This window comes from Sporobolomyces koalae (genome assembly GCF_050403365.1).
Source record: "Sporobolomyces koalae JCM15063 DNA, S_koalae_JCM15063T_v1_ctg14, whole genome shotgun sequence".
Lineage (NCBI taxonomy): Eukaryota > Fungi > Basidiomycota > Microbotryomycetes > Sporidiobolales > Sporidiobolaceae > Sporobolomyces > Sporobolomyces koalae.
In genome coordinates this window covers 294,534-321,635 of record NW_027481757.1, presented here as the reverse complement: position 1 = coordinate 321,635, position 27,102 = coordinate 294,534, and the positions used below count along the sequence as shown (strand labels likewise).

The following is a 27,102-nucleotide window of genomic DNA, read 5'->3' as shown; positions in this document are numbered from 1 at the left end:
AGACTCGACTCGAGCGCCCGCCTGTTCGAATGTATGTATGCTGTCACCCTGTGCTCCACGCGGACCTCAAAAGGCAGTAAGCATTTGAGGAGCGAGGGTGATGTGAATGTCGATAGCCGCAGCTGTTCCGAAACACGATGCATCGCCCCTGACAGGGTTCTCGGCGACTGAAAGACTGGCTCACCTGATATTCCCCCTTCAGAGCATACGCAGTAGCCAGGGCAGGACGAGAGCCGGTTCAAGTTGGTTCAACTCCGAGATATCGAGGGCGCGCCTGCACGAGACCTCTGCCTGGTCGAGGTACCTTCGCAGGTCCACTCGAGCGATCCGTCCAATGGACGAGATGCCGGTCGAGATATCGCGTCGAAACAAGTCGCAGAAGGTTGAGCGAGACTACAGCTGGGGACAACTTGGCAGACGGAGCGCCGCAACCTTTCTTACACGATAGAAAGTCGTGCCGATTGAAAGCACGCGTAGAACAGCTGTGGTGTTTCACCAATCCGAGCGATGGTAGCGCAGCGATCGAACGCAGTGGCGATTCCGTTCGTTTTCGTTCAGGCAAGTGCTCGTACCTCTCTCACAATCACTCTTCGCGCTTCTCTAGAACACCCCCTTGACAGTGCATATGAAGGCGCGGATCCTCCGGCCGACGTTCTATTGCGGCAATCCAGATTTACTACGCGCAGAACTTGCATTGCTAGCGCTTCCGCCAAAAGCTTCGCCTTCTCCTCCTTGCATGCGCCCCTTCCCTTCCTTTTGTCGAGTATCCCAGGTGCGTGTGCCGACTTGCTCAAAGTCCAATGCGTTGATGGCGATTCCCTCCCTCATGCTGCGAATTCTTTTCCGAATGCCTCGGCCTCCTGTTCCTCGAGCAGTTCTCGTTCCCTCTCCCTTCTCCGCGCATCTCGGAGACCTTCCTTCCACTGCACCGCTTTCGCTCCATGTTCCTCGACCGTGTGAATTCCGGCTCGACCTCCTGCGAGCGTCCCGTGCAGGGTATCGACGACCTGTCGCACCCTGCGTGCGAGTGGAGGTTCTTGTCCGGTCGTGTGGTTCGAGTAGAACGAGTTCTTGTGATCGTACACTGAACCATCTTGGTCTCCGAACGTCGACAAGAGATGTTCCGAGAATCCCGATTGTCGCAATTTGACTCCCAACAACGAAGCTGAAGATGTTGCACCTCCTGCCACCGCCGCCGTGGTTGATGAAGAAGTTGACGAGGAAGTAGAGGCATCATGATCGAGTTTGACCCGTTCGACATCGAGGTCGTTCTCGGCGAAAACGAGATCGATCAAATGATGAGGACGAGGTTTGTTTGAACTCGATCGAACCGGTGCCAGAGTTTCCGTAATGTGCGTTTGTAATCGAGTCGCATCGTACGTCGGGACAAACGTCGGAGTGAGGTGGTACAGCGAGATCAAGTTCGAGAGTGCTGCCGTACGGTTCGATTGCAACGTTCGCTTCGAAACTCGTCGAGTCGTCTGCGAGATCGCTCGAGAAGCTCCTGCCACTGCTTGCGAAGTGGAAGCCATGATTTGGGATGGACGGGTGCGGGATCGAGTCGAGAAGGTCGCAAGCGAATCGCAGGCGGTTGATCTGCATTTCTAGATTACCGCAATTACAGATAATAAATTCTCTCTCTCCCTTTAGGCATATACCCACGGGACAGTCACCTCGCTCGCAAGCAGGCAGAGACAGTGTGAAAAAAGTTCTAATAAGCGAGTCTATATAGCGGAAGGAAGGAGAATGACAGTAATAACACAGGAGGGTTTCATCAAAATAGCGGGATAAGGCAGGAGTGTGTCGGTCGACATGCCCTAGAACCAAGGGTACGTAGATCCGGCAAGACTTGTTGATTGTCTCGAGGAGAACAACGGAAAGTACGAAAACAAGAGAGGAGGGTGGGCGCTCGTCGGCTTTTTGGGGAATTTTGCGGTCGCGTCATGGAAACGTGAGAGCGGTCGACAGTACGTACAGGAGAGGAAGTTTATGCTCGTGAAACGTCACTGTGAGAGGAAGGAAAGGGGGTTTTGGTCAGGAACCTTTCGTACAACGAGTCGCGAGTGAGGTTTAAAGGAAACTCGGGAACTTACCGGCCGAGGACCTTGGCGTTGACCCAGTCACCGAGAACGAGGAGACGGTTGCGGAGCGAGAACAGCTGCGAGATGTAAGCCGAACGCCAGAAGCTGTGGAGGGAAAAGACAGGCACCTCGAACCGCGGTTAGCGGACGAACAATGGCAATTCTGGAAAAGGAAATGGGCAAGCGTACTAGTAGGTGGCGAGACCGGCAGCCGAGAGGTTACCCTGGAGGAAGGGGAGATCGGCAATGGCCTTGTCGGATCCAATGTAAGCAAGGGACTGTCAAGGGTCAATGGTCGCGAAAACAGTCAGCTTCGACGTTCGACAGGTCCGCAAAGCGTCAAGAGTCAGCTTACACCCTGGTGAGAGTACGAGAAGGGCGAGATGTTGCTGGCACGGATGACGGCATTGGCGAGCGAGTCGAGCTGGGCAGGTTCAGCGTTGCCAGACTTGGCCGAGTCGAGATCCCGGAGGAGGGCGTCCTTCTTGTGAAGCTTGGAGAAGACGCGCGCGAGGTAACGTCCTTGCTGCGAAGCGACCTGGGCGGTAGGGGCGTAGTTGGTAGCTGTGCCCAGCAAAAAGTTCAATCAGTATCGTCCTTTGGTGTTTCGGAAATACAGCGACATACCAGTGCAGTCTCCGAGGGCGAAGATGCCGTCAGCACCGAGAAGGCGGAGGTGCTCATCGACAAGGAGACCACGGCGAGAGTTTTGTTCGTTGGGGATCTTGTTCATCAAATCCTTGGTGACTTGACGAGCAGTGTTACCGGTAGCCCTATGCGCACAAACTCAAACGTATATCAGCGAAACAGTTACGATGCTCAGTAGGAACAGAGGTGATCTCACCAGACGAGGAGTCCGTAAGGGTACTCGACGAGCTCCTTCTTCTCGTTCTGCGCGACGAGGGTCTTCTCCTTGACTTCCTTGACCATCGTCTTGGTTGCAATGTCGATCTTGTTCTCCTTAAAGGTGGACATGGTGTAGTCGCTGCAGAGAACTGGCATCAGGATTGAGCGGGACTTGGTTCGGGTGGCAACCAGACTGACATGAGCTGCTTGGAGAACATGGGGAGGACATTCGGGAGAGCCTCGATGAGAGTGATCTTGATGCGCGAGGCGAGCTCAGGGTACCACTGCGGATTTCAAAATCATTAGCTAAGGGGACAGAGAGAATGTCGGGCAATGAAGACAGACGCACGTCTCCGAGATCCTCCTTGAGGAAGTCGTGGAGCTCACCGGCGTACTCGACACCGGTAGGTCCACCACCGACAACAACCTATGTGTATAGCAGATCGTCATTAGAAAAAGGTGGATGAGGAGAAATGAGGAAACAGAGAGAATGCGCACAAAGTGGAGGAGTCGGTCAATCTCAGCCTGGGTCTGTCCGGCAAAGTTGGCCGTCTCGATGCAGTCCATGATGCGTCCACGGATCTTCTCGGCATCCCACACTTCCTTGAGGAAGCACGCGTGCTCCTTGACTCCCTTGATGCCAAAGGTTTGGTTCTCGGCTCCGACGGCGTAGACGAGGTAGTCGTACGCGACCTCGGTTCCGGCAACTTCTCCCTTGATCTCAGAGTTGTCTGTGCACGACCGTGTTGTCAGCGAGTGGCACACAAATCAAGCGGGAGAACAAGAGAAAGCGCACCGAGGAATCGGACCGTCTTCTTCTCAGGGTCGACTTCGTAGACTTCTCCCTCGTAGACTTCGGTCTTGCGCTTCATGTGTCGGGTGAGGAAACGCGTGGGCTCGAGAATCGAACGAGCACCGAGGGTACCGACCGTGACGGAAGGAAGGAGGGGAGTGAACAGGAAGTAGTTTCGCGGCGAGATGACGACCTGAGATTCGGTTCGCGCTCACGTCAACGGGGCTAGCTCATACATGCCATAGAGAGGTAAAACGAGGTACGTACGACGTTGTATCCCGTGTTGTCGAGCTCCTTCAAGAATGCCGAACTTCCCCATCCGTTACCAAGAACGACGACGGTCGGGAGCGAAGGGTCGTGCGGGAGCTGCTCTCCGGGGTGACGCTGCTCGTACGATCGCCAGACGATGAAGGTGCCGGTGGCAGCGACGACAAACAGGACGGTGCGACCGAAAGTGCGGAGGCGGTGCTTGGGCGCCTTGGGAGGGGGAGGCGGGTTCGCGCCGGACGACGAAGAGGAAGCACCCGAAGCGGAAGCGGAAGCGGCAGCAGGCGTAGCAGGGACGATCTTGGGGGCGACATTGATGGTCGAGGTCGTACCGGCGGGCAGAGGGGTCGACGAGAGCTGCGACGAAGGAGGCGGGCTGCGAGCAGTCTCCTTGGCAAGGTCAGGGTTCTGCAATTGGCGAGCGACGTTCGTGGTGAACAGTCGGTGGACCGGACTGGCCGAGACGCGAAGAGTGCGCTGAGCGCGAGATCCGGATGCTGTTCAAGCGCACGCCGCGGTCAGCAGGGCTTCGAGAGTGGATCGCAAGGACTTTTTAACGCACCGAGAACCCTGTTGAGCGACATGGTGTGGAGCAGTGCTGGCAGAAACACAAGCTGCTCGCGCATCTCATCGATCTCGTCGGTCCCTTATCTCGCTCGCTCGATCTCGTCCGATCAGCTTTGGCCGTTGTAGGGCTACATCTACAGGCTGTTATTTAGCGATCAAGCGCGCGTCAAGTCGACCATTGCAGAAATCTTTCGAGTCATGAGCTCATTCGCGACCTTCGCGAGCAGACATTTTTCAGCGAGCATCGCCACCAATATCCTCGCGATCATATTACTGGTGAAATTCTACAACACTCCAAGAGGATCGAAAGGCGAGCGAGCTGGAGGCGATGGGATGCGCTTCGGAGGGCTGTGCGGGGAAGACCATCCCGACGTACTCCGTGACGAAGGCGCTGGCGACGCCCCTCCATACGCCGTCAGCAAGGGCGAGACCGCACGCGATGATCCACTGCTCGTAAGCGGGTCGATAGGTTTCGGCGACACGGGAGCGACTTGCGGGGTGCGAGTGAGCATTGGAAGAGGTCTCTCGGACCGCGATCCGAGGTAATTTGTGATCGTGCCCGTCGCTCGTGTCGACTCCAAAACTTCCGAAGGCAACAAGGAAGGACTGCTGGTAGGCTTTGAATGTACAGGCGGTGGTGCCGGTGCTCGCAAAGATGGTGAGACGTGGACTTCCGCCGAAGTTGTTTGTGCGGGAGACGGCGGGGCGTGAAGTGTCGCTGTTGGCGGCGAACTTGGTCGAAGCGGAGGCGACTCGATCGGTAACGGGGGCAAAGGTGGCGATTTGTTGAGCAGGTCGAGCGTTTGCTGCAGCGGGGTGAGCACACTCGGGTCGAACGTCTTGGCTTGTCCTCCCAGCACATCTCGCACGTGCTTCATCGCCGTGATCGCCATAATTTGAGGTGCGATCGAAAGCGACGTCGGTGCCGGTGTAGAACCCGCTCCTGAAGCTGATTTGGCCGTGGACGCCAGATTCTGAGCGCCCGACAGATCGGGAGTTGGCGGTGACAATGCTCGCTCAAGAACGCTAATGCACAGTCCAAGAGCTTCTCCCATCGCCGCGCTCGAGACGCGCATTCGCGCGAGATCAGCTGCAGTGTCTCGTGCCGACGACTGCAGAACCGAGTTTGCCTCCCACGGTGCTCTCGAAGGAATCTGGGAGAACTGAGCACGCTGACGCTGTCTTTGTTCTTCGATCTGAGCTTGTGCCGCTGTCACGCCTCGCTGTGACATTCCCCATCCCGTCAGCGAACAGATCACTACAAGCGATAACGTCAACGAATCGGTCGACTTACCCGAATGTCGTTAAAGGTGCCCAGAATTGCCTTGTTTATACCGAGAGCTTCGGCTCTGCCGTAGACTCCTTTTGCGAGGTCTCCTACCAACCCACCTTCTCCGAGCAACCCTACTCCGACGGCCGGACTCGCTCCACTCGCCTTTCTCTGTCCGTACTGGCCTCGAGCCGCTGCGCTTCGAAGGTCTGTCTCCTCGTCGACCTCTGAGTGCGCATGCGTGATTCCAAGCTCTTCGTTCTGTCTCCGCACGAACAGACTGCCTTCGTGGGACAGATTGTCACGCAGGTACACTGCCTGAGACAGGAGCAACCCGGTTCGAAACGTACCGTCGGGACAGGCAGGGTACCTCAGGAGGACTTGGAGAAACTCTCCGTACCCTCCAGTTCGTTCAGCGGCGATGAGGGAATCTCGAATCCGCAACAACATGGCGGCCGCCACATGCTGCGTGATTTGCAACGAGGGGTCGCGCGCAAAGATGCCGTCCCACAGCACGAGCGTTTCGGACAGCGGGAACTCGCGCGAGAATATCAGACGCAACCACCGGATCGCGTACAGTTGAGGTTCGACCTGCAGTCGGGTAAAGGCGGCGTGTAGTTCGGGGTCGAGAGTCGCAATCAGGGAATGAAGATGAGCCGCAGTCGCGACGATGGGTTGGACCAGTGTCGTTGCCGTCGATGAAGCGACGGGCACGGCCGACAATCCGAGTCCGGTAGATCCTCTCGATTGCGAGGGTGATCTCGGGAGGGCGACAGTCGCCGTGTGATCGTAGAAGGGGGCACACGATTTCATGAGGGCGGTGAAAAGCGACCAGGTGTCGTGCTCAATGTGCTCGTTTGATAGCACGAGATGTGGCAGAGACTCGTTGTCAGGTTCGTTCGAGCGTCTTAGAGAGTCGAGGTCGGTCTTCCAAAGTATCGGGGCGAGCAATTCGTGCATGCCCTGCCGGTACCCAATATCGGGAGTGAGCTTGGTGTAAATGAAAAGGAGGTCGGTCATGCGGTTCTGGGTCGAGGCAAGCCTAAAGTAATCGATCTCGGGAAAGCTGTCTCGCGCGGAAACTTTGTCAGATGAGGCAGACCTGGGTGACGGGAGTAGGAATGATCTAGCGGCTCACGTTCGTTGGACATCTTGCCGGATCGTTTTTCTCAATTCGAGATCCGCAAACCACGACTGCCAGGGATTGTCATCTTCGAGACCGAGCGGATTGTTGATTCGCGCGTCGACCTTGACTGGACGCTTCCCGAGCGAGCCAGTGCTTTCGCTGCTCCCCTCCCGAGCGCTCTTGACCTCGTTATCGTTTTCACCGTCTTTGATCCATCCTCCATCTGGTGCTCGAAGGTATCGCTCTCGCAGGTCGGCGTACTCGGATCGCTGGTGAGCGAGGTGCAACGAGTAGGTCGAATAGGTCGAGTGGGCGTCCGAAGCTGCAAACGCAGATGGCGAAGGCAGGAGCCCAAAGAAATACTGTCACATCGCTCGAGCGTAAGCTACACGCTCCTAAATGGACGTGCCGGACTGTGGAAAGCAGACGACAGGCTCACCCGCCAGCACAGAGACCGGATCGAGTTGTCGAGAGCACCCTCGACTGCGCGTCGCTTGATCGACTCGAACGACAGCGTCGGATCATGCATCAATGCGTTCCATCGCTGCAAGAGCTCTTCCTGTGACGGTCTCGGCGCCGACTCCGCCATCGCCTTGATGTGGAGCTGCCAAGAGTGGGGAGTGCGCAATCTTCTGATCAGGCGTAGACCTCGGGTCGGGTGTTAGTCGAGCTGATTGTGTCGAGCGTGATTGGACCGCAGTCAGATCAGGTAGAGATCAAGCGACCGCGAGGAGGCGAGAAGCGCGTCCGAAACAGTACTATTTGCCGATCGATATCCTCCTTCATCTCTTGCATGTTGATTCCGGACCGCGAGCAGCTCCCGCGTACGACCAGACACTTTCACGATCACCACCTGGCGTATCCGCTTCGAACCATCGAGGTCCACTGTGCAAGAACAGGCTCACCTGCTCGTAGCTCGTAGTGCGTCATCTCGGCGCATCGCCATCGCGGTCCTTTCAAGCAACCAGATACAGCCGGGACAAGATAGAAATGGTATCGATTTGCAGCAAGTGCTGGGGAACAAGGGTATAGTGACTGAACAGCTATAGGGGCGAGCAAACGTCGAGTCGATCCCAGGAATACGTTTTCCTCCAACGGAAAGTCTATGTACAGGTCTATGTCGACGCCGAGTCGATAATTGTCCTTGAAATCATGGATACGCGGGAACGCAACTCTTCGTCTCCAGCAAATAGTCGAACCCTCTTGCGCACGACCAGACTTCGCATGTCCCCTCAACTGCAACACCACAAAACCCAAGTCAGCGATCTCGTTCGTCCGCAACGACAGGTCTCGGATACGAGACCGCTTGATGCTCTCAAGAGACGTACCACATCCGACCATGTCGACCCCCTCGATCAAATCACAGTTGTTTGAACATTCGCCGCATTGTTGAATATCGGTCTGCCGCAACAACACGATCACCCGTCAGGTTCAGACTATGGACTCGCTGCACCCAACCCTGAGCGAGACCAAGTAGATCCCCCCTATACACTGCTAGTCGGACTTACCTGCAAGTCGACACATTCGTAACCGATGCTGGTCGGACATCTTGAGAGTGACAGCGGACATGTTGACTCGACTATTTGGGCGAGTCGGAATGGTCGAGCCGTGAGAGGACTTGTGAGGCTCAGGAGGACAGTCGCGCAGACGAGGAAAGTCCGAATCATGTTTGTCGATTTCGGAAAAGCGGCAGACCGTGCGCGTGATGCTTGTGTTGTCGGCAGTCGCGTTTCTCGAGGATTCAGATCAAGCGAAGAGAGGGAGAGTGTGCACGAAAAATAGAACAAAGCTGCGCAAAAGATGAAACAGGTCGACCCGGGACCACGCGTTGGAGAGAATTTGATGTCGAAACTTGACGCTTCCAAGTTTGGAGGCCTAATGCGGAACGAGGCAGGTGCAAGAAGCGAAGCCAAGGTCAGGTGTTTCCGAGTCTGTTGGTTTCAATGGCTATCGGGAGCGTCCAAGCCATAGTCAGAGAGCCCGGGGTAAAACCCTGAAACGTTCTGACGCCCGAGAATATTCTCCGGAACGTGCGCGCGCGAACAACCAAAATAGCCTATATATCCGCGCGCTCTCCTACGGTTTACCCTACACTGTCGTTAGGGAGACTGAGTAGATAGGTATACAGTAGCCTTGACAGTAACCGGTGTAGTACAACGAATTAACCGAAATGGCAAGAAGCGACGCGTTCAAATAATTTGACCAAGACGACCGCACGTGCACTCCAAACTCTCGATGTTTCAGTCAGCGGAAAAGCTTGAACCGGCCGCAGCCAGCTAATGCAGTAACGGTGTATAGAGTCGGCAGCCAGCGTGATGCAAAATCGCGAGACAGCGTATAAGGAAAAAGAACGTATTCCGTTTTCTAAAATGGACAACATGCGTAGGTAGCAAAGCAAGACTGGTGATAAAGTGATACAGGTGCAATCAAGTGCGAAGCAGATCGTCTAAAGTTTGGTCGAACCAACCGGTACCTCCCGGGAGTAGCGAATCCCTGCAAGAGCGTGAACGCTGTCAATACGAGCCTTGCGGGCCGCAGCTTCCGATTCGAGACTCACCAGTACTGAGTGTCGTCATTGATCGAGTTGACGAATGAAGGCGGGAGGTAAGCCTGGTGAGGAGCATGTCCAGGCTGTTCGGCAAGAGCGATATTCGGATCAGGACCCAATTCGGATCCTCGAACGAGGCCAAAGCGAACTAGCGATACTCACGTGGGGCTGTTCCCTACCTGCGACGCCGTAGCCTTCGTAAGGATGGTTCGGTGGGCAGTTAACCGGGGCTGCGGCATATGCAGCATCTGCAAAGTGTGCGTGCCCAGGAGCGGGTGCTGGAGCGGCGCCGAGAATACGGAGCGTGAGCTGAAAGAAGCGAGAAATGAATGCAGGTGTCGTGTCGTCCCGTCCAGCGGCGGCGTTGTCGAAAGCGCGGTGAGCTGCAACGAGACCACGTCAGCGCGAAAACATGCGAAAACACGACAGTTGACTCACTTCGCGTTAGCAAATCCAAGATAGTAGCACGGGTGTGTGGACCGCAGCCGGGGTACAGCTTGACGAGAAATTCGCCGAAAGCGTAGAGAGACGGGGCGAGGAGATCTTGGAAGAATGGCACCATGCCTTCTCGCTCAAGATCTTCCATGGATTCGACAAGCGATTGACTGTATGCTACAGAATCGATAACATTGATCAGAATCAACTAGGAGGGCGAGAGCTAGCCATGTGGAAGACCTACTGATGAAGCGAGCAATGTTTTGATCGTTGACTCCGTTGACGTGATACCGCCGCGAGCCTTCCTCGGTCAATTCCGTTGCCTCGAGGGATGCACGATGAAGTGCGACAAATGCTGCATTCATGAAGAACTGTATCCGGATCGCTCGCCGTCGTTCGGCTGGAGTCGATTCAGCGGCTGTAACGGGAACACCCTCGAGTCAGTAACGAGGCATAGGTTCTGTCAGGCACAGTGAGCAACAGCTCACTAGGTGTTGTGACCCAGCGGTCATACGCCGACTCGAGAATTCCCTGGAGATGGTTGGATAGGGACCTCGCATGCGAAGGACGAGAATGCGCAATATCCTTGGCGAGCCGCAAGACTTTGACCCATTCGAGAGTCGGACCTAGCTCAATGTCGTCGTCGACCTGATACTTTCTCGTGTCTGCCAACCATTCGACTGGGTTGATGCGAAACGATTGGATCATCGAGGTCTGGCAAAAGCCGTCGTCCTCCTCCTCGTCGAGTCGCAGGATGTACAAGTGGTCGAAGATTGTCGCACATATCCATGTCCGTTCTCGGTCCATGACCAGGCGAGCTTCGAATTCATCCTTGAAATCGGCGAGTGGCAGTTTCCGCTCCTTGTGCAGGTGAAGCTGGTACGCGAGCCTGATGGCGTACCCAACCTTGAGCCATGCGTTCTGATCGAACGGCTCCTTCCAGTAAACGAGGAGGAACAGGGATTGGACAATCGCGACCGATGCGGTACCGTCGGCCATGGCTTGGCCTGTGAGCGCTTTCGCATGCGCGAGCAGAGTCGGATACAGATCTGGTCGGAAGAACTTGGCTGACACGGCAAGCAGCGAGGTGAACAGTACGGTCGAAGTTTGGCGGACATAGGAAACCGTGTGAAGGTGACGGTCGAACAGGATGAGGTAGGCGTTTAACGTCGAATGGAAGCTGCGAGCGATCATCGCGTCAATCAAGATGCTCGTTGACACATAGTCGTAAAAGAGCTGGGACATACTGCTCGAAGAGCTCTGCGGCTTCTGCGTCTGTCAAAACTCCATGATCGACTGGATCCGCCTGACGATTGATGGGTTGCGCCTGAGTCCGCGCTGTCACCTTCGTGCGAGCCTTGCCCAGGTTCGAAAGCGCAGCTTCCTTCGCTCTTGCGACGTCGACAAGCGAGAGCGAGATCGGACTTGTCGAAGTGTAGTTTTCGTTCGAATGGTACGAGTTTGCGCGACTATGCGGTAGGAGTGCAGGTCGGACTGCATGCGGTGCCGGCGGGAGCGACATGGGAGGGTAGTAAGGGTGCATAGACGTCGGGATCGTCGCCTGCGGTAGCGGTGCACTCATGGCAATCGACGTTGGCTCATATGAAGGGGTCGCAATGGAGGTCGAGGCCGAGGTCGAAGCGGAAGCGATTGGAGCTGGATGCGGTAGCAATTCAAGCGATGGTGTCCTCGACGGACTGCGAGTGGTCGAAGATGCGGCGGATACCGCGGGCCTGGAGATACGCAAAGCGGCCTCAGCGGATATACCCGAACAGCGCTCAGCGAACGACATACATCTGCTTCGGTTTCCTCCCGCGCCTGCTAGCCTCTTTCCATAAGCAAGTGACCTGAAGCCGTGCACATCGCTGGCACGATTCGGGAGTATCCTCGTCGGCCAGACATCTTATTTTGAGGCTCCGACACGGGATGCACGCTTGACGGTGCTTCGTCTTGGGTTCAGGCGGGGCCGCAAGCAGTGAGTCAGACTCGCGCGACATGGACGACCGGGCTCGCTTGCGTTCGGGTTCGAGCCGGGGGAGCGGAAGTGTCGAGTGAGCAGACTGCTCGGTCGAGTCCGAAGTCGACGCGAGCGCACTGGTGGGGCGCGAGTCGTCTGGCGCCGAGCTTGTGTCTAGACGCGTTGTCTCAGTCGAGACGCGGCAAGCAGCATCCGCCAGGTGCTCCATGATCCGCGTGGTGACGATGTGGGGTGGTGCGGAATTCGCGGAAAATTTTGGGAAAGAGCGATCGGCAGCGGCGACGTTTTCAAACAGTTTCTCCGTGTCTCGAGGCGGTGAAGAATATTGGATCGATTGCCCTGGCGGGCGTCAGCGTGCCCTGAGACCTGCGCATCGTGCCTTGTTCGTCTAGCGTGCGAGTTGGCGCACAAGCCCGCTCGCTCCACGAAAAGGTCGAAGCAGAAGAACCAAAGAAGAGCAAGCCTAGTCCGGAGAGCGTCGACGCGGTCAAAAGACGGAAAAGAAAACCTACGAATGCACGAGAGCTTGCTGACATATTCGGAGGACACATCCCGGTCTTGCGCCGATGCGCTCTAGTATTACCTTGGAAAGCCCAAGGGGAACCGCCCGAAGCGGGCGAGCCGCCTGCCGCTCACGGCCTATTCCAGGTCACGCTTGAACGCTGATCTGAGCTCGTCTGTCGAGGGAGCTCGGCCGTCGCATCTGCTGCTGTAAGTATCATAGCGTCAAGGTTGCAGTAGGGTAAAGTGAACGAGAGGAAGGTATAGAGTATGCGATGGGACGACGTGACAACTTGAAGATTCTATCCGAAGTCTTACGGTTCTGTGTCGGCGCTCAACCATGGAAAAGCGCAGCTCACTTGCGCGGCACTGCGTTGGGCCAGAACCCTTCCTTTCGGAAACCTTCGATGGAAGCTTTGACAGTCTCAACGTCGAGCTTGCGCGTCGGCTTCCATCCAGTGAGGCGCCTGAGAGCAGAAGAATCCAGTGCAATCGGGTACGGCGACAGGAGGTCGACCGGTACTTGTGGAGAGATTGGCACGGTGGTGTTGATCGGAGGGTCCGATGCTTGTAGCAGTGCCGACCATCCTTCTAGATGCTAACGGATTTTCGCCGCAGGAGCCAGATCAGCTTGTGTCCAGTCGAAATGTACAAGCTGAGTCATGGGGAAAGTCCGCATACCTTTTCGTTGGCATCCTCGACGACATCCGAAAGATTCAGCTTGGCGAACGTGCTCACGATGGAACCGTGAAATCCAGTCTTGACTCCGATCGCATGCTCGATGAGCTTCGCCATCGTCTTCTGGTCCGTGTCGCCGCCGTCCTCGACGTTGAACACGGCCGCTCGGATCGCCTTCTCCTCCTTTTTGGCAGGAACGACTGGCGACGGTCCCTCGGAAAGTGCTGCGAACGGTTTATTTGAATCGAACGCTGGAACAAGGTTGACGGAATAGGCACCAATAATGGCCGACCTAGATCCGTGCGCGCGAGCCCATGCCGCGGCGCAGCCGAGGGCCGCGGCGAAATCGGCAATGTGACACGTGTTGCAGGCGAGATTCTCGGACCACAGGAAAGCCATGGGCTCGTTCTCGAATCGGTACACCTCTCCTATGAGCGCGCGAGGGGTGAATCCTGTCACGGTGTAGTCTCCGTAAAAGACGGCGGGCCTGACCACGACCAGTGGCAGACTGCAACTTGCAGATCGCGGGGTCAGTGGTTAATAGCCCGGATCGACGAGAGCACGATGCGACTGACGCTTCCAGCTTCGCTAAACCGCGCGCAGCCTCGTGCCACCATCTGCTCAAGGTGCCCCAAGGTTCGGCGTCGCCCGCACGTTCAGACCCGACTTTGAGACCTTTCTTGCTCTCGTCCGACTTCAATTTGTAGAACGACGGCAGCGTTCTGACGTACGCTCCGACTCGCCCATCGATCGCAGCCTGACCGAGCAAGAGCGCGAGACGTAGCGTCCGGTCGACATGGACCAGGTCCGGTGCCCTAAAATCCGTTTCGCCCGTGAAATCGTATACATGATCGAAGCCTTTCCCATCGCGAGCGTCCGGCAGGGTGAAAACTTTTGTCCGGGTTGCTGTCAGGAAAACGAAGCGAAGGCTGAGGTCAGTACAACAGAGCTCGACAGCGCCGCGGCTCGAGATCCTGCAAGACGAACCTTGGACCAGCAAATTCCCCTGAATGTACTCGACTGTACCATCTTCTGACCCTTTCTCGAGTATCCGTCTCAGGTCTGGGTCGGCGAAGAAGGTGTAGGCTCCCGCTGCAGGGATTGCCAGGTGCTTGTCGACGACTCGCACGAAGCTGGGCCTCGACTCGGGTGGGCATTCCGGAGAGAAGAGGTACGGCAAGAGCTGTCGAGGGCCGTCTCCACCTGTCACGCGTACGCAGCGGGCAGTGTGGGTCAGCAGGAGGATCGTGCTCGCCGCAGAGCTTACTCGTTCCGTGAGCACATACGACTTACTCAGTCCTCCGAGGATCAAGACTGTCGGACCGCTCATCTTGCTCTACAAGCTTGAGCTGTTGCGAGAGAGAACAAAGGAGCGTGAGGCAGAGGTGGGGGCGACAAGTTCCGGAATTCGAGACGAATTGTCTGGGTTGGTATCTGGTTGAGATTGCCGATGTACGAGCTTGTAATAGACCAGACGCGCTTGTCAATGCGGGCAGGTGAAAAAGTTGAGCGAAAGGGAGTCTCCCGGGCGCGGGTGCGCGCGCCGTCTGCCGACGATATGCGCGACGTGCAGTTCAGTCGCCTCGTCACTTTGCGCGGCAGCCACCATGTTCGCCCTCCACAGTAGTCGTCTCCGCAAGAAGCAATCGCAACCATCACCGGTCTTCTGTTCCCTTGTTGCGTGGTTCTCCCCTCTGATTGCTCCCTCGACCCGGGCGCTGTGGGCGCATCACGGCGGCAGCTTTGCAACAGAGCAGACGATTCTCGAGACCCACGTCTTCTTCGGCATTCGCGCACGAGCGAGTCAGGACGCTCTCGTTCAACGGTGAGCGCTCAACCTCGCCTTGCCTCGCCCTGTGCATGCCGCGCTCGTGACCGTCCTCCTTGAATTGTGTCTGGGGCGTCGGACTTACCCTCTGTAGATCGTCGTCAAACCAGACTTATCAGCCTCGGAGTTGATGTACTCGATCAGAGCTGGATCTTCCATTCGCTCGAGCGACGACACCGTGTCGTGCCTCAACACTACAGCTTGGCAGCTTCTGGCTTGGATTCCTCAATTGCGTCGCACGGAGAATCGAGCTCGATTGCTCCCACGCCTCCCCAGCTTGGCGACGGCTTGTCAACCATCATTCCAGTCTGTGGACCCCCTTCGCCCGCTATCCCATTCGCGGCCGTTCCAGGCATTATCGCCACGCGCACAGTGGCTCCCACGAGATCGAGTTCTGCTTTGCTTGGCCATTCTCTCCATTGGCGAGATTATATCAGCGAAAGCGAGCTCTTCATGGCCTGCCGTCCTCCCCGTCCTAGCGATTATGATTCACAGCCACCGATTGGCAACGTCGATATGTTCGACAGATCTCCATCACCAAAGATCAAGCTTGAGGAATCCCAAGAGCCAAGCAGGTCAGCACGGCTTGACTGGTAGTCGCGCTCGTCTGCGATTCATTCTTCCATATCCATCGGCAGATCCACAGCCACAGACAATCTGACACACGCTCGCAGGAACGAGGACCTGATCGACTCCGTTCCGACCGCCAGCTTGGACCTCTTCGATACCTATCTAGTTCCGCCTGAGGATGTGCTCAAACCGCTCGGAAAGACGCCCAGCGAGTGCTCGTCTCGAGGAACAATGACCGACACGTGTGTACCAAGCTATACTGTCGAGGCGTCCGCTTTCCTTGCAGGAGTCGCTTGCATCGAACGTCGGCCTGTCTCGGCGCTACGAGACGGTCTCTGCCTTGCGCAATCAGGTAGGAATGGATTTCGTGCCAGAAGCAAGCTTGAACCTCTCTAAGGCACTGAGTCGATAATAAGGTTGAGCAAGCCGGAACCGCTGAGCGTTGAAATTGAGTGTTCGGACTATGCCCGCAAATCTCGCTGTCAGACACTTGCTCGAGTTTGGCCTCACATGCCCGTTGTCTGTACGAGCTCTAATCGGCGCAGGCTCATTGCCAGGAGTGAAGGTATTTCCTATCGCCGGGTTGCTGCTTCATGCTGTGTTGATCGCTTTTGAGCCAGCCCTTCTGCGAATCTGCCTCGACTGAACGGCACTTCTTGCCATGCACCATGCGCCATGCTTCATTTTGACGTGCAGTTCAACCTGCAGGTCATTTACCTTGTCCTGGCATGCATAATGCCTCGGCCTGCTTATCGGGCAAGTCTCGCTTTCGTCAATGAAAGCAACTGCCGGGTCGCGATGACTTTCAAACGAAATAGCTGCTCACGAGACGAGCACAGGAGTTAGCTCTCTCCAGAAGCCGAACTCTTTCAAGAGCTTGCCGGATTTCCATCGATCGAGCTCAATCCGGATCGACAGACTTTCCTCTTTCGCTTGTCGATCAACCTTCTTTCCTTCCCGAATTTAACTTGTCTCTCCGAGAATCAAAGACAGCATGTTCTGCCACGGGTCGCTCCTGCTCCAAGACAATACACTGCTGCACGCGATCACTCCTGGCAGTGACCTATTCGTAATGAACGGGTCCTGATTCGCTTCTCAAGAAGGAAACTGCTCGAGGAAAGAGCAGGTCGGATGTATAGTACTGTATCAGGCGCCGGACTCGCGCAAAGTGATCTCCGAGTCCCGACTTGCCGGCGACGATCACTTCTGTAAACCCCCGGATTCACTTCTCCTCTGTCAACATTTCGGAGTTTCGACACCTGTTCTCTCTTCTGTTTCTCCTCTACACCTCCCTGCCTCCCTTTACACTCGACGGAATCCCAAATATGCTGTTTCTCGGGTCAACGACCACCTTGCTCTCCCTCTGTGCGGCGGTTCAAGCTCGCCGGATTGATGTCGCTCTCCAACGGTTAGTTCATACCTGCTCCGACGTTGAGTTATCATGATTAACTCATGCCATATCGTGCACATAGACGAGACGTCGGCTTTCAGGCGTCAAACGGCTCGATTTCGTTTGAAGCGCTCGACACGGAACGGCTTCGCCTCGCCGGGTCAGCCCTGTCTCCTCTGTCTTTGCACGGTGACTATACGATACCGTTTACTGACAATTGTAATTGTACATCGTGAACAGAAAGTACTCGCAGGTTCGTGAGATCCAAGCTCGCGGTCGTTCCTCTGGATTTTTATTTTTGATCCTCATCGCTTGTTTCGAAAAATAGATCCGGTCTCGATCGTCCAACTCGTCAGAAGCGCTCGACAAGCGAGACGCGAGCTTCCAATCCCTCTCTTACGATGGACAGGCATTGTGGACTGGACCAATCACGGTCGGCACGCCTCCGCAATCGTTCAACGTCTACTACGACATTGGCTCGACCGACCTAGCGCTCGCGTCATCTACCTGCACCGATAGTTCGTGCGACGGAAAAGCTCGATACGATGCGAGCAAGAGCTCGACGGCGGCTCCTACTCGGTTCAATGTACAAAGCAATTGGCCGACGGGCACGAGTGGCAGCGGCTTGCTCGTGCGAGATACTGTCACGATCGCAAGATCGACGGTCGTGAACCAAGACGTGGTTGCCGAGACTACTATCGGTGGTTATGTCAGCTCGCGAGCCTCAGACGGGTAAGTCACCCGCTTCGAACTAGACCATCCGAGCTCGAGGTTCAGGTTTTTGACTCGAGCTCGCTTGCACCCGACAGTGTGGTCGGACTCGCTTTCCGTGATCTCAGCGCTGCGCGCTCCTACGCGTTCCCGTTCACGCTGTTCCAACAGGGTGGCAGCGAATACTTCTCGATGCTCCTGTCGCGCACGCCCGGTCAATCGAAGATCTCGTTCAACGGCTTCAACCGCAAATACATTGGGACAGGTCCAACCTGGTACTCGGTCTCGAAGGATGTCGACGAGCAATTCCGCACCTTGTGGCAAATCGGCTCGTGTAAGCTTGACTCTTTCCCCATGCGCCACGAATCGTGTTGACGAGGAAATGAAACATCTACAGCAACTCCGTATGTCAACAATCGCAACGCTTGGAAGGGCTTCGCCAACTTTGCATTTGACTCGGGCTCCGCGTTGATCATCGTGAGTAAACAGACTCAGAAGATGGTCTCGAGAAGGATTTTGAGCCCGCTGACAAGACTCGCTCATATCCCGTACCAGGCACCTCCTGACGCTGCAGCCGAGTTTTGGGGCAACGTGCCTCTGTCTCGCAAGGAACGCGATTCGTACTGGTCCTTCGTGCGTCTGGCTTGTCCTCGCTCAATCCAACAATTGCAAATGCTGAATCTCTTTCGTTGGTTTCCGGCTCTCTAGCCCTGTCAAGCGAGTCCGAAAGTCTCGTTTGCGTTCAATCGTCAATTGGGCAAACGCTTCTCGATTGATGCACGAGGTGAGGACCGTTCCTCGAAACCTGTAACCAAACCGCTGCTTCGAGCTCGTCGCTGATCATCTTTTGCTCCTTTTCGTCCAATTCAGACTTCAACCTCGGTCCACTTCCTTCCGACAACACTCGTTGTCTTGGAGCCGTGATTAGCCAGAACCTCAACATGGGAGACACTTGGGTACTCGGCGATGTCTTCCTGAAAGTGAGTACATTCCCGATAGTACCATTTTCCCACCCGAACCCCCCCTGACGCAAAGTTTACGGTCACATCTAGTCGTACTACATGATCTTTGATGTCAACCAGAACCGGATCGGAATCGCTACCCCTCGCTAAACACAACCAACCAAGCTCTCTGCTCTCTTTAGTGCCACTCTTTCTCTTTGTTACCGCAGCAAAACCCCTATCAGTATCGATACCCGTGCTCTGCACAAGTCTTCTGTCTCCTCATTGATACCGTTTGTTCATCATCCTGTAAAAACCCCCGCCTGCAAGGCGAGTGTATTTCTCGAAATATTGTGATCTGCCATATGATCCAGATCCATTAGGGTAACAGAGAAAGTATCATCTCCTTGTCATTCAGATAGAAAGAGAGCTGCATGTTCGGTTTTTCGAGAGAGAGTGGGAGAGATGAACTTTTTCTGTAACCGTATTTTACTGTCCTTTCTTGTCCCCTTTGCCCCAGTTCAACTTGCCATCGATTTGAACCGGTTCCTTTCTGGCTTCGGCCGACGAGTTCGACACGAACCTACAATCCAATACAGGAAATCAAGGTTTTTCATTCAATGAGTTTTTCGTTAGGGGTGGGGGAAAACAGAGAGGAAAAAAGGCGTACCGTTTTCGAAGTGCCAACAACATGGCTCGGAACCAGAAAAAGTTCAACCCGTTCATCGTGAGGTTGAGAGCTACGTGATTCAACCTGCGTGAGTTATCGCCATATCGTTATTTCATCGACTATCAGAGCAGAGAAACGTGAACTGTACCGAGGTAAAGGTATCGGATCCAACCGGTACTCTCCTGAGTCGCTTTCGTCAAGACGGATCCCGACGTGAACAACATGATGAAGAGTTTGTACGAGTTGTACACGCCAAAGATCAATCGGCACACGACATAAGCCGAACTAGTAAAAAAAAGGTTCACATTCCGAGTTGGTTCAGCGCGGTGTCGCGATCTCGTATGGTACCTGAGAATAAGACGTACACGAGGAAGAAGCCATTGATCATTTGGAGTAGCGATCCGGTTCGGTTCGTTTTGTCGAGGAACCAGTGCATGTTGAGGAACTAGACACGCCCTCGGGAGTGTCAGTCACGGTCTATACATATGTACGAGGGCTCGGACTTGCGATCGTCGAAGTTTCCCACTATTTGTAGAAACTAATGTCAGACATGGCACAATACTGGCTGCAAGATGGGGAAAGTAACGCACGATGAGGAAAGCGGGCCCACACCACAGGAGGAACGGACGCAGCGTGAACGAGAACGCGATCAAGCAGCCAGCTCCATGAATGAAGAAGCCGAGGCCTTGAGCTGCGATTCGAGCGTCATGTCAGCACGAGTCGAGGTGCGAGTCCCCGGGGACATGAACAGTTCGCGTACTGTTGATGTGCAGCGCAGACACGAACGCGTCCCACACGAAATAGCCAGCGGCGATCGCAGAGAGACGTTCCTCGCGCAGGGCAGATCCGGTAAGTGGATCGAACCCAAGTTCAGGCGAAGGGTTGCGCAAGAGGTGCAGTGCGAGAGGAGCAGCGACAAGGGAGAAAGCCCATCCGACCTGTGGAGTGTAGACCGAACAGGTTCAGCCAAGTGATCGGATGCCGAAGAGCCAAGAGGGGGTGGAAAACCTACGATGTGCAGATCCCAATCGTCCTGCTTCTTCTTGATCTTGGGGTAGTACTTGGGGGTCACACGTGGGCTCACGACCGAGCTGAGCCGCTGCAGTGCGAACGACGCGAGGCACGAGTACAGCGCGAGGTGCAACACCGGGCCGAGTTTTGTCAACCCGATCGAGTCGGCCATGGGCTGGGCATATGGACGGATCCAGTCGGGAGCGGCGAGTGCCGGCGAGGATAGCCACGACATGTCGCGATGTAGTGGTGTTGAGTCGGCTAGTCGTCGTCGGGATCGCCTCGCAATTTGATCGCCGCTCTCCCCACTCCGTTCTCAACTCAACTTTGCGTGCGACTGTACGAGGCCGGCACCTGTCAAGCTCGCCGAGATCTTCAACGCGAGTTGCACTGCGTCCGTTTGCGCGGCGAACAGCTGCGTACAGTTTCTCGCTCGGTGCTTCAAAGGCCCAACGAATCGTTCGTCACACAGACCAACGAACGAATCACCGGACCTATCACATGCTCCAGAAAGGTACATGTCCGTCTGGCAGGCCCGCCCTGTGCCACAAACGAGCCGCGCTAGATTCCCTCGGCGTACTGCTCGCAGTTCGTGCTTGACGCCTGTCTGCACAGCTCTCTGGCTCCCTGCTAGCGTCGCCTGGACGACGGAAAGGACGCTGTGCCGCTCATGGCGGCGAGACTCGCCTGGCGGAAGCTGAACGATCGCCTCTTTGCGCTTCGACCCCTTTCGACTCGCAGATTTCGCCAGGCTTTGCTTCGAGTCAAAGTCATCTGTGGGTCTCGGAGTTCTGCACGCTGTGGTAAGGGCGCTTCTCTTACGAGCTCTCTCTCTGCAATCGGATCCTCGCCTTGCACGCAATTTGTTTCCGTACGAGAGACCTTCGGCAACGTCGAATTTCAGGGTTCGGTCTTCATTAAAGCGAGTCTGCGGAGTTTGCGTGAGGTTGTGTGGCTGCGACAAACAGTTTGCACGAAACGGGAAGGTGTCGAGCTGAATCTGCACCGCCTCGCTGCGTCGCGCGGCGGGACTTGAATTCAACTGCCTCTCTCGCTCACCCTAGTGGACCCTGGCCACACCCGCACCATGTCCGGCTTCTTTACCAAGATTGGTCAGTCCAATGATACTCATACGGTGTCGCCCGGTCTTTGCCTGACGCGGATCGTCTACTCTGCTGTTCTCGGCAACCTGCGTTACACTTGCCGCACATCTCGCAGCTCACAGCCCGCATGTCAACCTCGGAGATTTCAAGCAGCTGCACGAAGTGCTCACCTCGGAGAGGCGGACCATCGACAGGTTCGCAGCCTCCCCTTCCCTTCTCATTGTTGTTTACCCGGAGATCAAGGAAATTGTCAATGACGAAATCGACATTGGTTCTCCGGTTCACAGCACGCAGAAACTGGCAGGTGATCAAGCGAGAGCTTCGAATGCAATTCGCGATTGGGGTAACCTCGAAGGAGACGACCTCGGAGTCAGTTACCCCCCTTTCCCCAGCGTCCATTCACCGCACACCCTGGGGACTTGTCGTCTGACTTGATTCGCACAAACAGGATGTCCTTGCCAAAGTCGCTCATCTGTATGACTACCAAGCTCAGGCAGAACTCGCATATGCGGAACACTGCACCCAGTATCGGTGAGTTTGCCTCCCAACATTTCGAAACAAGACCCGAGTGCTCATTGAAGAGATTCTCGTCAAATGTGGTCTAGACTCAAGTTTAAAGAGATTCGAACCATGGAGGAGAACTTGTCGAGCTTGAGACGCTCGAGGGATCAACAAGGGGGCAAGATCGACGCACAAGAACGCAAGGTCAGTCAGCTCTCGATTCACAGCTTCGACATGCACGGACATGTTATCCTGATGCTGGCCTTACGTGACTCTAGGTTGCAAAGATGAAGGAAGAGCACAAGGATCTTCCCGCTGCGAAACAAAGATTACGTGAACTGCGTGACGAGATGATCGGACTCGAGAACAGCGTCCTGACCGAAGATTCTCGGTGAGTAATCGCTCGCAATGCTGTCCTGTATTGAGACGCGGCACTCAACTGGTCTGCATCCATAACGGCAGGCTCGGCGATTTCAAGCGCTCTGCGATTCGAGAGGGTTTATCGCTCAAACTTGGCGCTCTGCTCGAATTGTCAGAAAAGACGACGATCATTGCCGAGCTCGGCAAGCTCATGGTGGACGAGTTGCCGATTGAACGCACGCAACCCGGAGAGCCTCGACCGCATTACGAGGGTAGGTCCTCGTCTTCTCCGGTTCGCCTCCGAAGTCGGCCTGACACTCGCACTTTCGGATAGGATACGAGCGCACAAGTTACCTGTTGCAAGAGGCTCAGCGATGTCTTCAAGGAGTTACGTTCAACCCGGCACCCATCTCTGAACCTTTCGGAGCGGACACAGGCGATTCTGCCACCGAACACGCGGGACAGTACGCGGAAGAACCCCTTGCACAGTCGCCTGACTTCCATCAAGAAGAACAACCTACGGGCCACCACCAACCACAGCAGCAGTATGGTTCCATGGCGAGCTTCCAAACTCAGCCTTCTTCAGCGTTCGCGCAACAAGGCAGCGCGTCCGGATCTCAATACCTGAACTCGCCTCGCACTTCGATAGCGGGCTCACAATCAGGTGTTACCGCCTATGCGAACGACCGTGCGACGTCGGGCAACGATCACCTCACCCTCACCAGTCCCCAACTGAACCCTCTTCCAGACTTCAAACGACTCTCTTTCGGAGGTCCAGCGCCTCGTGCCGAAGAGTCCTCGAGACAGGCTTCTGCGCCGCTTGCGCCTCCGCTCGGCTCGCTGAGCACCGTGCTGGGAAGTCCGGTCTCGGGCTACCAGTCAAACACGCCCGCATTGTCGGCGCCTGAAGAAGGATGGGGAACGAACCGAACAAGCCTCGCCTACCTCGGAGAGGCGCCTTCGAGCGACGGTGGACACGGGGACATCGAAGCACGGGAAGCACGGGAAGCGCGCGAGGACGAATCGGCGGCGAGGAATGGCGATGAGGGCCACGAGCAACGGAACGGACAAACGTCGAGGAACTATGCTGGAGGTGCCATCACGAAACCTGACGAGGGCTTGCCGACGATCAGCGAAACGATGCTCGAGACTTCGCCGGCTATTCCCCAAACGCCGATCGTCCCCATCCCTTCGCCCGATGTCCCGTCAGATGTCCAGCCACAGTCCAGGACCGACAGCAGCTCCCCTGAACCTGTCAGTGCACGAGCAGCTGAACCTGCATCGCCTCGCCAACGCGAGTACCAGCCATTGCTCGACCCCCTCATTCCTCCGCGCGAGACCAAGAGCCCGGTTGCCTCTATCGAGCGTCCTTCTGTCAACGCTCCCACTTCCACGACGGCAGCGGTACCTCCGCCTCCTCCATCTGTCGCAATCTCGTCGCCTCGTCCCAACTCGATCGTCGTGCATGCGCCTGCGCCTGAACCGCTGCCCCTCCCCTCTCCGCTGCCGATCGCATCGCCGACGAATCCGTCCATCAATCAGTTTGTTCCGGCACCAACGTCTGGGTTCGAACCTCGTCCGATCGCTGCTCGAGCCCTGAGCGGCACGCCTCGCCAGCCCATCTCGATCAAGCCTCTCGGCGGCAACGGTAACGGTGGGCTTGGTTCGAAACACGGAGACATTGTCGTAACGAGTCCAGGCTCAACGTCACAGTTTGCCCCAAGTGCCCCGTCACCTTCGTTGCGAGCGAGTGGCAACGGGAACCCGGTCTATGGTGATGCGACGCCGGCTTCGTCTGGGTACTTCACGCCGGTGGGTAACGCTTCGGGCCCTCCGACGACGCCGATTGATGGCAAGCGCACGATCAGTGCGGGAGCGTTCCGTCGTCCCGTAGGTGCGGGCACGAGCAGTTCGGTAGGAGGCATCAACGTCAACGGTGGACGATCGTTCGCACCTTCGGGATACAATGTCGGTCCAGGTTCTCCTGGGTTTGGACCTTCTCCTGGTGCGGGACCTTCGGATGCGGAAGAGATCGCACGCACGTGGCGATCGAGCGCAACTCCAGTCGGTTCGCAACCTCCACTCGACGGGTACAACACCTCAGGGGGACCACCAGCGGACGATGTCGCGACGCCAAATTTCGATACGAGACCTTTGCAGGTCAACAAGAACAGGATGAGCATGTCTGGTTTGGGTCGACCCGGGACAGTTCCGTGAGTTCTCGGACCTCGCGATACGGAATCTTTTACACGATATGCGTCAAGCTCACGTGTTTTGCTACTCGTTATCCAGTCCTACTCTATCTTCGGCTCCTCCTCGATCAGCGTCGGGACCAATCCCGTCTCAAGCCTACGACGATGCACGAACGTACGAAACCGGATCGAACGGGTCACACGCGTCCCCTTCGTACCACTCGTTCGCTCCGCCCCATCCTCCGTACCAAGCGCACGCAGGTGCAACTCCGAGAACTCCAACGAGTCCGACCGGATCTGCTGGGTTTGGATCGAACCGTTTTGTGACTCGATTGGATTAATCACTCAGTTTGTGTCGATTTTTTCCTCCTTTTTGTACGAGTCGCATTTGTGTTCTGCACTGTCCTGTAATAGCTTGTCCCATAAGTCTGGAATCTATATAATTTGGAAGAAAGAGAGAAAGTTTCCAAGAGACGCGTGACTGTGTCGACGTGTTTTTGCTTCCCCCACTCTTTCGGCTCGGCGGCAGTCAACTCTCTCTCTCTCTCTCGATCGCGCTCTCGCTTCAAGCTAGACTCTACAACACATGCTCTCACTACGTACAACAGCGACGAGGACTGGGTACAGGACGAGCCGTGCGCTCTCGACGCAGGCGCACTCGGTGCTCAGTGCTCTCCACTTGCCCACCGACGGCAGTCCGATCCCAGGAGTGTTTCACTCGAAATGGACAGGATCCGGTACCAAGACTCATCGACATTCCGCGATAGCTTGTTTGTCAGATGCTGACAAGGATTTGAGAGTTGGGACAGGTCCTATCAACAAGTCGATCAACTGTGCAACGGGTGAAGTACTCGGTCAGGTCAAAACTGCTACTCCTCAAGGTACAATATTTTCCTCTCCCTTTATTCTACGTCTTGACATGAAACTGATTCAAGAGAGGACGAGAGAGAACAACAGAAGTTCAAGATACCCTCAATGCAACTCGAGCCGCGTACCGCTCTTGGAGAGGGGTCGCTCCTCCGAAACGAGGCGAGGTCTTGCGCCAGATCCGGACCGCGCTCAACGATCACATTGACGAGTACGTTTTTTTTCAATCGTTTCCGCGAAACTGATATCGGAGCTCACTCCGAGACGATTCTCCCCCCCCTCTCAGTCTCGGCAAACTCGTCTCGCTCGAAATGGGCAAGGTGTTGAGTGAAGGTCGAGGAGAAGTACAAGAGTTTGTCGACGTGTGCGACCTCGGAGTCGGACTCAGTCGCAACGTCGGAGGAATTGTCTACTCGAGTGAACGCGAGAAACATTTTGCGACCGAAGTCGCAAATCCTCTCGGTGTCGTCGGCGTCGTGAGTCTCGAATTTCGCTCGTTCACCTTACAAACCTCGAGGTCAGAGTGCTGAATGCGGAAAGGAAAACAGGTCACGGCATTCAATTTCCCAGTCGCCGTGTACGGTTGGAACTTTGCGCTCGGATTCATCACTGGAAACGCGAGTGTGTGGAAACCTGCACCGACTACTCCCCTGACGGCGATCGCAACGACCAAGATCATCCAGAGTGTGCTCGAGGCGAACAAGCTCGATGGCGCTCTGTCGTCGTTATTGTGCGGAGGCGGCGACGTTGGAGAAGCTCTCGTCAACGACCGGCGAGTCGACCTCTTGTCTTTCACTGGATCGGAAGCTCGAGGACGACAAGTCGGTATGAAAGTTGCTGAAAGGTTCGGACAGAGTTTGCTCGAACTCGGAGGCAACAACGTGAGTCTTGATAATCCCATGCACAAAGAAGGGGTTCTTCCGGAACAGCGCGCCCCGCTCAGCATTTCGTTCGTTCCCTTGTAGGCGGCAACGGTCCTGCCTGATGCAAACTTGCAACTCGCGCTGCGTGCCATCACGTTTGCAGCCCTCGGAACGAGTGGACAACGGTGCACGACAACTCGAAGGCTGTTCCTGCACAATTCGATTTCTTCCAACTTCCTCACGTCACTCGTCGACGCTTACAAATCCGTCTCGACTCGGATGGGACACCCTCTCGACCCCAACACGCTCGTAGGACCCGTACACAGTCCTGATGCAGTCACTCGTTTCGAAGCTGCACTCCGAGACGCGAAAGCTCAAGGAGGCGAGATCCTCGTCGGTGGCAAAGCGGTCAAACTCGAAGGAGAACTCGCAGGCGGCAGTTACGTCGAACCTACGATCGTGCTCGTCAAAGACCCACGAACGTGCGAGATCATGCGACGTGAGACGTTTGCACCCATCTTGTACGTCTCGACGTTCGAAACGCTCGAAGAAGCGATCGAGTTGAACAACTCGGTCGAACAAGGCTTGTCGTCTTCACTCTTTACAAGGCAAGTCAGATATTCCCAATCACGAGGGTTTTCTGCACAAAGCTCTTACTAACCCTGAGGGTTTTGACCACATACTCGATTCTTTTTAGGGATATGAGCTCGGCTTTCCAATTCATCGGTCCGGCTGGTTCCGATTGCGGAATCGTCAACGTCAACGCTGGTACTTCGGGGGCCGAAATTGGTATGCGGTTCGGCGGCAACAAGGCGACTGGCAACGGTCGAGAATCGGGAGGAGACGCGTGGAAACAGTACGTGCGATGGAGTTCGTGCACGCTCAACTGGAGCGACGAACTCGGACTCGCTCAAGGCGTCAAATTCGATGCTTGAAACAATCACCCCGAAGCAAACTCGGCGGACTCAATGATTGTCATTTCGATCTTTCATATCGAGTAGAATG

At 55.8% G+C, this 27,102-nt stretch overlaps 8 protein-coding genes across 8 annotated transcripts; 3 read left to right on the top strand and 5 right to left on the bottom strand.

Annotated features, from left to right (window-relative positions):
- Positions 1-824: 824 nt before the first annotated feature.
- Positions 825-1,532, bottom strand: JCM15063_000565 (uncharacterized protein; the record flags this gene model as incomplete). Its single annotated transcript, XM_076678483.1, has 1 exon — positions 825-1,532. The coding sequence occupies one exon, from the start codon at positions 1,530-1,532 to the stop codon at positions 825-827; it is 708 nt and encodes a 235-aa protein (XP_076534466.1).
- Positions 1,533-1,987: 455 nt separating this feature from the next.
- Positions 1,988-4,571, bottom strand: JCM15063_000564 (uncharacterized protein; the record flags this gene model as incomplete). The annotated part of the gene is made up of 12 exons (XM_076678482.1): positions 1,988-2,006; positions 2,094-2,186; positions 2,271-2,359; positions 2,437-2,645; positions 2,709-2,854; positions 2,926-3,066; positions 3,126-3,211; positions 3,277-3,354; positions 3,426-3,658; positions 3,724-3,913; positions 3,988-4,484; positions 4,550-4,571. 12 exons carry the CDS (start codon positions 4,569-4,571, stop codon positions 1,988-1,990), a joined length of 1,803 nt encoding a protein of 600 aa, XP_076534465.1.
- Positions 4,572-4,838: 267 nt separating this feature from the next.
- JCM15063_000563 (uncharacterized protein) lies at positions 4,839-7,539 on the bottom strand (the record flags this gene model as incomplete). The annotated part of the gene is made up of 4 exons (XM_076678481.1): positions 4,839-5,777; positions 5,849-6,890; positions 6,963-7,312; positions 7,390-7,539. 4 exons carry the CDS (start codon positions 7,537-7,539, stop codon positions 4,839-4,841), a joined length of 2,481 nt encoding a protein of 826 aa, XP_076534464.1.
- A 1,837-nt stretch (positions 7,540-9,376) lies between these two features.
- JCM15063_000562 (uncharacterized protein) lies at positions 9,377-14,420 on the bottom strand (the record flags this gene model as incomplete). Its single annotated transcript, XM_076678480.1, has 12 exons — positions 9,377-9,443; positions 9,508-9,581; positions 9,661-9,881; positions 9,937-10,110; positions 10,178-10,351; positions 10,422-11,113; positions 11,181-11,666; positions 12,772-13,010; positions 13,094-13,598; positions 13,666-13,996; positions 14,078-14,293; positions 14,384-14,420. 12 exons carry the CDS (start codon positions 14,418-14,420, stop codon positions 9,377-9,379), a joined length of 3,216 nt encoding a protein of 1,071 aa, XP_076534463.1.
- A 2,393-nt stretch (positions 14,421-16,813) lies between these two features.
- JCM15063_000561 (pepsin-like aspartic protease) lies at positions 16,814-18,701 on the top strand (the record flags this gene model as incomplete). The annotated part of the gene is made up of 10 exons (XM_076678479.1): positions 16,814-16,896; positions 16,961-17,038; positions 17,119-17,131; positions 17,207-17,610; positions 17,688-17,923; positions 17,987-18,066; positions 18,145-18,222; positions 18,298-18,373; positions 18,460-18,569; positions 18,642-18,701. The coding sequence occupies 10 exons, from the start codon at positions 16,814-16,816 to the stop codon at positions 18,699-18,701; spliced, it is 1,218 nt and encodes a 405-aa protein (XP_076534462.1).
- A 318-nt stretch (positions 18,702-19,019) lies between these two features.
- Positions 19,020-20,446, bottom strand: JCM15063_000560 (TLC domain-containing protein; the record flags this gene model as incomplete). The annotated part of the gene is made up of 8 exons (XM_076678478.1): positions 19,020-19,113; positions 19,201-19,270; positions 19,349-19,485; positions 19,566-19,645; positions 19,708-19,725; positions 19,791-19,891; positions 19,961-20,138; positions 20,213-20,446. The coding sequence occupies 8 exons, from the start codon at positions 20,444-20,446 to the stop codon at positions 19,020-19,022; spliced, it is 912 nt and encodes a 303-aa protein (XP_076534461.1).
- An 852-nt stretch (positions 20,447-21,298) lies between these two features.
- JCM15063_000559 (uncharacterized protein) lies at positions 21,299-24,708 on the top strand (the record flags this gene model as incomplete). The annotated part of the gene is made up of 9 exons (XM_076678477.1): positions 21,299-21,323; positions 21,430-21,508; positions 21,602-21,683; positions 21,763-21,845; positions 21,920-22,019; positions 22,094-22,206; positions 22,278-22,447; positions 22,510-24,388; positions 24,468-24,708. The coding sequence occupies 9 exons, from the start codon at positions 21,299-21,301 to the stop codon at positions 24,706-24,708; spliced, it is 2,772 nt and encodes a 923-aa protein (XP_076534460.1).
- Positions 24,709-24,953: 245 nt separating this feature from the next.
- On the top strand, positions 24,954-27,032 carry JCM15063_000558 (uncharacterized protein; the record flags this gene model as incomplete). Its single annotated transcript, XM_076678476.1, has 7 exons — positions 24,954-25,104; positions 25,177-25,248; positions 25,325-25,445; positions 25,521-25,710; positions 25,783-26,115; positions 26,200-26,705; positions 26,795-27,032. The coding sequence occupies 7 exons, from the start codon at positions 24,954-24,956 to the stop codon at positions 27,030-27,032; spliced, it is 1,611 nt and encodes a 536-aa protein (XP_076534459.1).
- Positions 27,033-27,102: the final 70 nt, after the last annotated feature.